The following is a 12,403-nucleotide window of genomic DNA, read 5'->3' on the forward strand; positions in this document are numbered from 1 at the left end:
TAAGATAAGCGCTGTCAAACTTACGGTAAGGAATCGGTGCTGTTCCATTTGTTCTTTCTAACAAGACAACTATATGCATTGAAGCTGAAATGTTATACTGGAAGATCAATGTATTTCGTCGCAAACTTTGCGAACGCATATTTCGAACATGGTGACATCCCCAGGATTTGTTTAAGGTGGATATGAAGTCACCGTGGATCATTCATAAGTTTACAATGTATGGCGTAAGTTTATTAGCTTAGAAGTTAATTAGCAAACATTTTAATTAGTTATATTCATGACAGACTTACGCTAGCAAGGCTGTACAAAAATACCATCACAGATATTGCAAATTGTGTGAAACATGAAGCTGGCTGGGGAACTATAACCATACCAGTTTTTTTTTTAAAGAGCGTGCATTTGACATGGTTAGCCACATTCATATTCTGCTTAACTTCTCGGAACTTGATATGCATGGAAGGTACCTGTGATGAGTTTCGGAGTTTCCAAGAGGAAATGAAGTATTTTTGCAGGCTTGGAAACGTAATTGCACAGAACCTTAGGTCACGCAGGACTACTGAAGTGTAATGTTTGAAACCACTTGTATAAAAAGTCACGGGCCTGCGCGGCACACGCAGCACAGTCACAGCGTAAGCTGGAGGAGTGGCTCCATAGGAGCTCGATTTTCCGCAGTACGCACCAGAGTGTTTTCACGGCGAAGTCTCTGAATCGTTTTCTTGGGAACGGTCTCATCTGTTCGGCGGGACCCGGCGCCGAGCTGCGGAATGTGCTGCTCTCTGCACAGGGGTCTGCTGAGTCCGACGCTGCCTGGTTGCAGCCGCACGCGTAGCTGTATGATTCACTTCTTCAGCAGCGGTTAGAAACTAACGTGTAGCGTGTAACGTGTAAGATAACGTGTACCGTAACACAGGTATCGTGACTACGCGGCGCACATGTTGCATCACTGGCGTGATACGGTGCCACCCCTACATGTCATGACATCTGCTGGAATGCAACGCAAATTTGCACATTGCAGAGTTTACACATTGCTAAGTCTGCAATGCGAAGTGTGCTTTTGTAGAGGTAATGCACAAACCGCGAGGAGGAGGAGGAGGAGGAGGAGGAGGAGGAGGAGGAGGAGGAAGAACTTTATTAAAAACACCAGTCAATGAACGTCAGGAGAGAAATGCTTCTCCCCCTTCGCCCCTAGCCGTCGGCCGGAATACCTTGAGACACAGCAGCAGCAAGGGCTTGACCGATGAGGTCCCGCTGGACGTTGGGGTCTGGGCTGCGGAGCAAAGCCTCCCAGGATTCTAGAGTGCGCGAGCTATCATTCTTAGCCGGACATGTCCACACCATGTGAACCAGATTTGCTGCCTCATCACAGAATTTGCACTTTGACCTGAATACTCCTGGATGCCACTTGCTGTAGAGTACGGGGTTTGGAAAAACCCCCATCTGTAATTTCCTCCACATAACCTCGTCTTTCTTGCTGAGCGTTCTGTCCGCTCCCGGGTAAATTTGGCGATTTAGTCTGTAGTATGCTATGATTTCCTGGTATGCGCGCATATCCTCTCTTCTGTTTATAGTTTCGGTGGTTTGGGAGCTTCCGGGGGTCGACCGGTAAGTGAGACCTCGGGCGACCGAATGAGCCTCCTCGTTCCCTCTAAGTCCCTGGTGAGCTGGTGCCCAAACGAGCAGAACAAGCTGCCTGGGTCCTCCTTCCCTGTTTAATATACGGATGGCAGTTTCCGTCACCCTCCCCGATTCGTAATTTCTCACAGCGTGTTTGGAGTCGCTGATGACCACATTTACCCCCCTTTGGCTGAGGGCCAAGGCTATGGCTACTTCCTCAGCTTCAACCGTCTCGACGCCACTGACTGTGCAGCACGCCACCGGTGTTCCGTCTTCTCTAACCGCCACGGCCGCGTGTGCCGCTTTGCTTTCATATTCCGCAGCGTCCGTATATAGGACGTCCTGTCGACAAGTGTATCTAGCTTGTAATGCCTCTGCCCTGTCTTTACGCCTGCCGTCGTGAAAGGCAGGGTTCATGGTTCTGGGTAGCGGAGGTATTTTTATCTTGTCCCTGATATGTCTGGGTATGTCTCCTGAGCGCACTTGCTCATGTTTGGGCTCGTAGCCTAATTTCTCTAAAATTTTCCTGCCTGTTTTAGATCCAAGTAGCCTTTGGTGCTGCGCGGTAACGGCAGCCTCAATCAGTTCCTCGAGAGTGTTCGACACACCCAGCTTCATAAGTTTGCCGGTGGGCGTGTTCGGGGGGAGTCCGAGCGCGACCTTGACACTTTTCCTAATAACGATTTCGAGCTCGTTCCGTTCTACAGAACTGAGCTTGAGGTAGGGTGCCACGTACACTATCCTACTGATTACGAAGGCTTGTGCTAGCCTCAGGAGATTCGCCTCCTTCATCCCAGCGTGCCTGTTCGCTATTCGTCTGATAAGACGACACGTTTGATTTGAACTGGCTTCTAACCTAGCAAGCGTTTCATAATTTTTCCGGTTGGCCTGAATCCTCAGCCCGAGGACGCGGATACTGTCGACCGCAGGGATCTCGGCGCCGTTGACGTACAGGTGGATGCCCGCCTCACGCTTTTGGTGAGGCCGCCGTTTTCCGGGGGGCATCAGGAACAGCACTTCCGACTTTTCGGCCGAACATTTAAGTCCTTTGGGTTTCAGGTACTCCTCGATAATGTCAATTGCATTTTGCAGGGAGCTTTCAATTTGCCCATCACTGCCCTTGTTTATCCATAGTGTTAAGTCATCCGCGTATATGGTGTGGTTTAGATTCTCAATTTCCCCCAACCGTTCAGGGAGTTTGAGAGTGGCTTTCCTGTTGGTAAGAAAGTCCTTGATGTAATCGTACACTCTCTTCCCGACATTGAGTGAGTTCAAATTCTCTAAGATGGACACGTGCCTCACGTTGTCGAATGCCTTTGCCACATCTAACCCCACAATCACTTTCGTGTCTCGCGTTTGCTTATCTATAATTTGGTCTTTGAGCTGCAGCATCACGTCGCATGCCGACAGCTTTGGTCGAAAACCGATCGTGGTGTCCGGATACAATCCATTTTCCTCCATGTACCTATTGAGCCGCGTCAGAACAACGTGCTCCATAAGCTTACCCACGCAGGAGGTGAGCGATATAGGCCTGAGGTTCTCGAAGCCTAGTTTTTTACCCGGCTTGGGAATGAAAATGAGGTTGGCGAGTTTCCACTCCTGCGGTATCGTCCCCTTCTCCCAGCACTCCTGCATGTACGTTGCGAGGTTGGCGATTGAGCTGTCGTCTAAATTACGGAGCATTTTGTTGCTCACTCTGTCCGGCCCTGCCGCTGACTTAGTCCGTAGCCGATTAATCTCCGCTCTGACCTCAGCCTGGGTGATGGGGGCGTCTAATTCCGAATTCTCTCCCCCTCCGTAGTCCGGGAGGGGTTCAGGTCCGGCGGGATTGATGTACCTATTCCTAACTACTTCTAAGAGTTCCTTCTTAGTGCCATCAAACTGATGTGCCATTCTTTCCAGCTGTTGTTTGGACGCTGACTTTGTGCTATCCGGATCTAAGAGGTGGCGAAGAAGTCGCCACGTCCCCGCGGTACTCATATTCCTTTCCATCTGATCGCAGACGTTCCCCCAATTTTGCTTCGTGAGCGTGATTGCGTGCTCTTCAATTTCCTTGTTTAAAGCCGCTATCTGTTTCCTGATATTTCGATCCCATCTCTTCTGTCGAAGTCGGTCCTCCAGCCTTTTCTTTTTCCTCCAGAGATTAACTAATCTCCTGTCTACCGCTTCGTTGTCCCCCTCAGTTTCCACCACTTCGGTGGCCTCTTTAACAGTGCGCACTACGCCATCGCTCCACTCTGCAATAATAGAGATGGGAGCCGGGTCTCCCCTGAGTGCCCTGAAAGAGTCCCAATTTACAGCCTCCACCCTCCTTTTCCGGGAGGTTGTCGGGCCTCCTTCTACCACCACTTCTATGATTTTGTGATCGCTGCCTAAGTCTTCGTTTGTATTGCACCACGTGGCTTTAGTGCCGTTCCCCGTCAAGGTGAGATCGGGTGTCGTATCACACGCGACACTATTTCCCTTCCTCGTAGGCTGCATCGGGTCGGTTATTAAATCCAGATTATGAGTTTGTATGTCGTCCCACAATTTCCTACCTTTGATCGAAGTCTGCTTATATCCCCATGCCGTGTGGTGAGCGTTAAAGTCCCCCACGATCAACAGCGGGTTGTTCTTAATTTTACGTAGCGTCGTCGCGAAGAGATCCCCGAAGTCGCATTTTCTTTGTCTGGGAGAGCTGTACACATTTAATACAAACAAGCTACAGTCTTTCTTTCTTCGCGGTATCAGTTCTACGAGGACGTGGTCGATTTGTGCATTCCCAGTGTCATGCTGCACCGCTGTGACGTTGCGCCTGATTAGGGCGGCCACCTGCGTGCTTTCGCCTTCGCCTAGATAGGATTTGTACCCCGACAATTTTGCCTTTCTGCCGCATTCCTGTAGTGCTATTAGCTCCGGTCGATCCCCGTTCCTCAGGAATTCCTGTAGGACCGCACGCTTGCGCGTGAAGCCTCTACAGTTCCATTGCCAAACGGTGTTTTTACTGGATCTGTGAGCCATGACTGCCAACTAGCTGAGTTCCTAATACTTGCTGGGTGAGCTGCTCATATGCCCGGTCTCTCTTCGCAAATTCTGCCTTAAGTTCTTCAGTGAGTTTATTATCCCTCTGATGCAGTCGCTCTGTGAGATTGTTATCTCGCTGATGCAACTGCTGTGTCAGATTTTGGAACATCCCCAACATGCGTTCCTCGAAGGCCTTGCGCCATTCATCGTCCTGACCAGACTTGGTCTCAAATTTTTCCTCCAGTTTCGCTATCTTAATGTCTATCACTGCCTCTATGTCCTTATCTATCACGTGCTTCTCCATTTCCTTCGCCCTCTTTTTAGCAGGAGGCGGAGACGCTATCTGCTCCTCTGATCCTTCTGTATTTGGCTTTTGCGACACTTGCAGTTGTTTAACATGTGCTGAATTAGGCTTAAGCGCTATCTTAAGCTCCTCCATTTGCCTATTAATCGCGGCTAGCTGTTCTTTAAGCATGCGATTCTCTTCCTTAATCTGAAACATTTCCTCATCGCGTTTATCCTGGGAGGCCCTGCCTGCCCAACCCACCTTTCTGTTCGGAGACGTGGATCTCGCTGGATTGTTGACGTCAGCGCTGCCGGAGGTCCCCGTATTCCCGCGCCCGGCCTTCTGTTGCGTCTCCCCTTCCTGCCGTTGCGGCAGTCGCGGAAAGGAATCCGACCTCCCTCTCGACATGCTCCGCTGTCTTGACGGACTCCTGGATCTGCCTTGATTCTTTTCCCATCTGCTCCTTCCTACTTCAGCCTCCTTCGCCTTCCGCTCTTCCTCCTCCAAGCGCAGCTTGGCCTGCCATTGCCTCTTCTTTATCGTATAAGGGGTCCTGAAAGCTTCCTTGCATTTCCGGTCTGCCGTTAAATGACCTTTGCCGCACAACTTACACTTGGGCTTACATGCGTGATCCTCAGGTGGAGACGTCATTCCGCATCCCCGACATTGAACTTGTTCGCTGACACATACGTCCGATCTGTGTCCTAGCTCACCACACTGGTAGCACACCTCGTAGCGTTTCTTGTAGAGCACACACTTCAGAGGTACGCCATAACAGTACATCCACCTCGGCACTGTCTCGTTTTTGAAGGTGACGATTGCCGAGCTGGAGTTGCCCATCTTCCTGACTCCAAGTATCGGCGGGTTCCTCGGGTTACCGAAGGCCTCAGTCAGTTCCTCTATTGTCAATCTCGGGTCGATGCCGTGCACCACACCCCGCCCGTTGTCTTCGTGCGGAGCAAGGTACGCCGTGACTTCGTAGTCCTTGTTTTCTATCTTGATAGACTTAACTTTGGTCACCTTCCAGACAGTGTCCATGTCTGGGGTGCTGAAAATCAGGGTGCCTTGCTTGTCGTTAACAATAAGCACGTCCTTTTCTTGTCCCTTAACCCAGGGGATTTGCGCTGCCATGCGCACCGCCGCACTCAGCCTGGTAGTCGGAACTTTTGCGAGCGCCAGCCCGTTCTTCGGCCGAAGGATGATCTTGTAGTCGTTCGGCGGTAATCGCGGAAGGTGCGACGCAATTGAACGCTCCGCGATCTTCTGTCCCAGCTGCTTATACGCGGCGTTCGCCGCTGCCGCCTTCTTGCCTTCCCCGAACGCGGTTCCGCGTTCCGTCCGCTCGCCGTTGTTTTGGCTTTCTCGCCGTTCGCCTCTCGCAAGGTCCTGCAGCTCCTTGACATGTTTTCCCACTTTCGTGATCCAATCCGCTGTTCTCAGTTCTTCGGGGGTAATTTCTGTACCCTCTACGGTGACCTCCATGGTCCTCGTGCCTCCACAGCGGGGTTCCGAAGCGGGTGCCGGGGGCTTCGGCTGCCGCCGAGCCGCCGCGTTTGTTCAACGCTAGCTTTAACGTATTGTAAAATATAAGGGGTATATAATTTCTATAACGAGTATTGTACAATTTCGGCAACTGCAGCTTTTTTGCCGATTTGATTACTATTTTTTAAATATTATTCTCTAACGCCGATCCATGACGACTCCGAATGTATTGCACATGCTACATTAGTTACGCAGCATTTATCAAGCGCGTGTGGGAACATCTTGTTGTGAATGTTTGTTAATAAGACATTTACGATCGAACGCTAACATCTGAACCTCCAGCAAGCCCTCAGTAACCTCTTAATTCGCGACGTTCTTAACAGGTGAATTTGCCATGCGTATCAGCGTTGACGCACAAAGGGTGGCATAGACAGGAAGCACGAACGATCGCTGCTCTGAAGGTTCGATAGGGTATTAGAAGTTACCGTGCTGCCTAGTTGCTAACCTTCGTGCGTGCTTTCCAATATTCTGAGCACGTACGTGCAAAGGCTCGGAGATCGGCGCTGGTGCTATTATGTCTCTCGTGCCTCAAGATCGACTGAAATACGCGCGGCCAATCATCGAGTTGGGAATTGGCGTGCATAGAAAAGTAAATAAGTTTTTTTTTTAGCATTCGTCAACGAAGCGGGAACTTGTTAAAAGCGCTTCACTCACGCTCAATCAAGAGCATAGTCAGCTTAGGTTGAGTAAATTATTTTTAGTCTTTCAGGTAAGTCACTAATCACGAGTAACGTTTGATCATCCGTTAGCTCATCCGTTGATGAAGTGACGCACTTGTCGTCCCAAACCGAGTTGGACCACCAGTAATTTAGAGGTGCATGCGTTGTAGATGGTTGCACTCGCTCTGAAATAACATTTCTGAGATATGACTTTAGCGAAGTTATGACCGAGCGAATGACTGTTGTTGAAGGATGGTGTTGTTGAAGGAAGAAAGATTTGTTGAAGGATGGTGGGCAGATTGTTCTAGAGAAACTGGCCACCCTGTATACGCAATGCCTCAGGACTTCGAGCGTACCGGAATCTTGGAAAAACGCTAACATAATCCTAATCCATAAGAAAGGGGTCGCCAAAGACTTGAAAAATTATAGACGGATCAGTTTACTGTCCGTTGCCTACAAAGTATTTACTAAGGTAATTGCAAATAGAATAAGGAACACCTTACACTTCCGTCAACCAAAGGACCAGGCAGGATTCCGTAAAGGCTACTCAACAATAGACCATATTCACACTATCAATCAGGTGATAGAAAAATGTGCGGAATATAACCAACCTTTATATATAGCTTTCATTGATTACGAGAAAGCGTTTGATTCAGTCGAAACCTCAGCAGTCATGGAGGCATTGCGGAATCAGGGCGTAGACGAGCCGTATGTAAAAATACTGAAAGATATCTATAGCGGCTCCACAGCCACCGTAGTCCTCCATAAAGAAAGCAACAAAATCCCAATCAAGAAACGCGTCAGGCAGGGAGATACGATCTCTTCGATGCTATTCACAGCGTGTTTACAGGAGGTATTCAGAGACCTGGATTGGGAAGAATTGGGGATAAGAGTTAATGGAGAATACCTTAGTAACTTGCGATTCGCTGATGATATTGCCTTGCTTAGTAACTCAGGGGACAAACTGCAATGCATGCTCACTGACCTGGAGAGGCAAAGCCCAAGGGTGGGTCTAAATATTAATCTGCAGAAAACTAAAGTAATGTTTAACAGCCTCGGAAGGGAACAGCAGTTTACAATAGGTAGCGAGGCCCTGGAAGTGGTAAGGAAATACATCTACTTAGGACAGGTAGTGACTGCGGATCCGGATCATGAGACTGAAATAATCAGAAGAATAAGAATGGGTTGGGGTGCGTTTGGCAGGCATTCTCAGATCATGAACAGCAGGTTGCCATTATCCCTCAAGAGAAAAGTTTATAACAGCTTTGTCTTACCAGTACTCACGTACGGGGCAGAAACCTGGAGGCTTACGAAACGAGTTCTACTTAAATTGAGGACGACGCAACGAGCTATGGAAAGAAGAATGATAGGTGTAACGTTAAGGGATAAGAAAAGAGCAGATTGGGTGAGGGAACAAACGCGAGTTAATAATATCTTAGTTGAAATCAAGAAAAAGAAATGGGCATGGGCAGGACACGTAAAGGAGGGAAGATAACCGATGGTCATCAAGAGTTACGGAATGGATTCCAAGAGAAGGAAAGCGTAGCAGAGGGCGGCAGAAAGTTAGGTGGGCGGATGAGATCAAGAAGTTTGCAGGGACAACATGGCCACAATTAGTACATGACCGGGGTTGTTGGAGAAGTATGGGAGAGGCCTTTGCCCTGCAGTGGGCGTAACCAGGCTGATGATGATGATGATGATGATGATGATGATGATGATGATGATGATGATGATGATGATGATGATGATGATGAATGACTGAAGACAGTGAACTACAAAACAAGCGACGACTAAACGTGCCAACAGCGAGCAGGCGACCGCACGCTTTTTGGCGAGTGTTCCACTGCCGCATCTAAACTTTCCCCCACTTTAAAGATCACTCGATTTAGCACGTACATAAAGAACTATGATGATGTCTTTCTGCTACGAACGCACACCGCAAGACGGTCTTGGGGGAGCACGCACGCTTTTCATTGGTGCCTTTGTATCACAAATCCACCGGCCGGCCGCCAACGACCAACACGAAAGAGGCAAACAAAACTGTTTGCCTTAAAGAAGGCTAGCTAGCAAATAATCACAAAAGGCAGAGAGCTGCTTTCCTGTGATGAGTTTTCGCGCTCAAGCCTGCAATTTTGTCAAAAGTACTGCGGTGAATCTAAAAGTTTGGTAATCAAGTTTTCGCACGCAGCCTCGCGTGCCCACGAATCCAAGCCTGTTCCTATTGTAGCGCACAAAACAAAGTACACGGCACACAATAATTCTGTTAAAACGCGCAGATAATTGGCAGCGTGCTCAGTGGACTGCGTCCTATCTACTACGTTATGGCCAGCAGCAAATTACGCAAGCCTCGATACATACCATACTATGAGAGACTCGCAATTGACTTCACATAGTCGTGAGAAGGTTATCGGTCATGAGTTCTCCCTCCCAATTCGTTGAACCCACCTTTTAACCAGTCGTGCTTACCGCACGGTATCGCGATGAGCTTTTAGCCTTCGTTGAATCTAAGTGGACATCCGAAGGTGCAGCAGCTCATTGTAATAGAAAACGCCGCCAAGCGATATCGTACCTGCCATGAAACTTAGCTCTGAGCTTTTGCAAACAACAAACACAACGCACATGGAAGGGCAATGGCGCAAACATGCGCTCCTCGCCAGTCGGTGGACGCTTCTGAAGCATAAATGGCGCTGGCGCATGGCTGCAAACAAACGAAGCCGGCGCGAGGTCCCACGTGACGCCAGTAGGTCAATGGCGGTGCGCTGTGGCCCTTCGCCAGGGCGTGTGAGGAGGAGGTGACATTCTTCAAAGCATTTCGCTACTTTACGAAGTTTGAGGGGTTTTAATATAGTGACAAGTGGCACGATAGGATGCTGCTGCGGCTGCTGCTGGTGATGATTTATTGGTATGCCCTTTGAAACGCGGCGGTCACAAATAGTCAACTAGCTTGCTTGATTTACTCAGGCATGCTATACACGTTTTTCATTCTAGAATATTTGTATACATGCCATTACTCTACTTTTTCTTCCTCAAAACTCTCGACCGAGTTTGTACCGCTACATATGCAACTATGACATGGCATGCCACCTGGTGCCATAATGTGCAAGTGCAATGCAATGTGTACACATATCGACACTACGCGGAGGGCATCTCACATTACTTGAACCTTCGCGCCCTAGGACGCCAATATAGGGCATGTTTCCGTAGTCGCTAGCAAGCGCTGGCATGGCGCCATGGTAAAGAAGCTGACTCCCGTGCAGAGTACCCATATTTGATTCCGGCGGGAACTCGGTATTCATTTCTCATTCATGGCGATAACTGCGACGGACACCGGCGGCGGCGGACAACATCGGCAACCGAAGTGGCTGTTGGAACGATCCCATATAACAGCTTACTCTGTAAAAAAGTTACAAAGGCACTTAAGTCTCCTTGCGTGTTTTTAATGCGAAAGCCGTATGATTCTTCGGTGCGATACTTTTCACTTGGTCATGTGCTCGAATTGGGCAAAGTCAATGTTGGGGGCGGGTCAAGTTAATTTTGGGAGTGGGCTTAGTCGGTTACCATTGTGGGTCAGCATAATTTTCGAATTGGGCCAAGTCCATTTTTTCGCATGTGGCCACGGTGTCTCTGACGCCATGGCTGTTCACCGAGGGATTTCGCAGTGCGAGTCGCAGCAGGTCCAGGGCCGGCAACGTTATGCCATGACTCGGTCACCTGTCTTTTCGTACCATCGGCTGTTAGCACCGGACGTTCACCGGATTTTCCACTTCACAGGGCATATATTTCTTTCGCAATAAAATTATGTGATGGAGCATTTAAGGCGACAATTCTCACGCGGGTAGCGAAATCGCTTGAAGGCTAAGTAAACGTTAAAGTAAATATAGTTCGCAGTTGGGTGCGCGAGTGTAATCAAGGCTGCAGCTTCACCGAGCTCTCGTGTGACAAGTTGTATCTTGTCCTGGCTACATTCTAGATGGCGCTCCCGCACCTCAGAGGAGCGACTCCAGAAATAAGTAGCGAGAAGTAACGGGAGCCACCCTTTACTGTTATGCCAGCTATTGAGCTGTGCAGGCATGCATTCGTCTTATTACACGAAAAACAGGCAAATGTTTATACTTCAGATGATGAGCTACATGCGCGCGCGCGCGCACGCACGCACGCACGCACGCACGCACGCACGCACGCACGCACGCACGCACGCACGCACGCACGCACGCACGCACACACACACACACACGCACACGCACGCACGCACGCACGCACACACACACACACACACACACACACGCGCGCGCGCGCGCGCACACGCACATACACGCATGGACTCACGGAGATTACTGAAATTGTCTCACTGCTGAAAAGGCAGGGGAGAATCAGATTTAAGACTGGGGTAAAGAGAGCACGCATGAATCTATGATGACGGTACGTTAATCTAGTGAAACAAATGGTGGCTGATAGGACGGCTTAGTCGGTTATAGCAATATCGTCAAAACTCCTGTAGCGGCGCGTGCATCACGCGCCGGGGTTGAGCTCCCTTCATTACGGTCCTTATCAGAACGGCGCTAGACCCGCCGCCGCTGTTGAACATCGTCGCTTCTCGCACAGTTTGAATATTCATAAATATTACTTAACGGCTGATCGAGATAGCTTCACTGACACGTCCTGAGACGACGTCGGCAACAGCGCAGGATCTAGTTTACATACTGTTTTTTACATACCGGAAAGTAGCTGGCCTTAACCTTGCAAGGTATGAGCTTCGACGCGCGCGGTGGTAATTAACCATGAAAGGTGACAGCTCGACAACTTTTTATTTCTCTCATCAGTTGGTTTAGAGAGGCGCTAAGAAGACCCCTGAAATCTTTGTCACCCACCTTTTGCATTAACTCTTATTCTGTTCGGTTCAAGTAGTCAACACGCTCCTTACGGCCGCCAGACGTTGAAAGCCATGAGCTGGCGTTAACGGAACCATATGTATGCTTATAAGTTATAAGCGAGAGGATCACGCCGCGGCTGTCAAAGCGCTCGCTGGTCTACTCTTACCAGGAGTGTAATCTTACAGTATGCACTGCTGCCTATCAGAGCAAACAAGATTTGCACTGGTGTGATAGAACTGTCGCCTGTCGTTTAACATTGATGTAACAAAATGTGATCGGATGGGCTTATAGAAGAGAGCGAGGACCTCGTCAATATCTGGCAAGCTACGCTGTCACTAAAGCAGGTCAACCGATACTGTCAACTCTATGGTGGCAAATGAGTGTGTTCCTCTCGTGTCAAGGTCACACTGATTATTATCTGTCAACGT

General features: G+C 49.2%; 1 protein-coding gene across 1 annotated transcript; it reads right to left on the reverse strand.

Annotated features, from left to right (window-relative positions):
• Positions 1-1,185: 1,185 nt before the first annotated feature.
• LOC140215828 (uncharacterized) lies at positions 1,186-4,095 on the reverse strand. The gene has a single exon (XM_072286131.1). It carries the CDS (start codon positions 4,093-4,095, stop codon positions 1,186-1,188), a length of 2,910 nt encoding a protein of 969 aa, XP_072142232.1.
• Positions 4,096-12,403: the final 8,308 nt, after the last annotated feature.

The sequence above is a fragment of the Dermacentor andersoni genome, chromosome 2 (assembly GCF_023375885.2).
Source record: "Dermacentor andersoni chromosome 2, qqDerAnde1_hic_scaffold, whole genome shotgun sequence".
Taxonomy (NCBI): Eukaryota; Metazoa; Arthropoda; class Arachnida; order Ixodida; family Ixodidae; genus Dermacentor; species Dermacentor andersoni.

Excerpts from the sequence above, each read along its gene's own strand:
- LOC140215828 (XM_072286131.1), bottom strand. The coding sequence starts at position 4,095 with ATGCAGCCTACGAGGAAGGGAAATAGTGTCGCGTGTGATACGACACCC.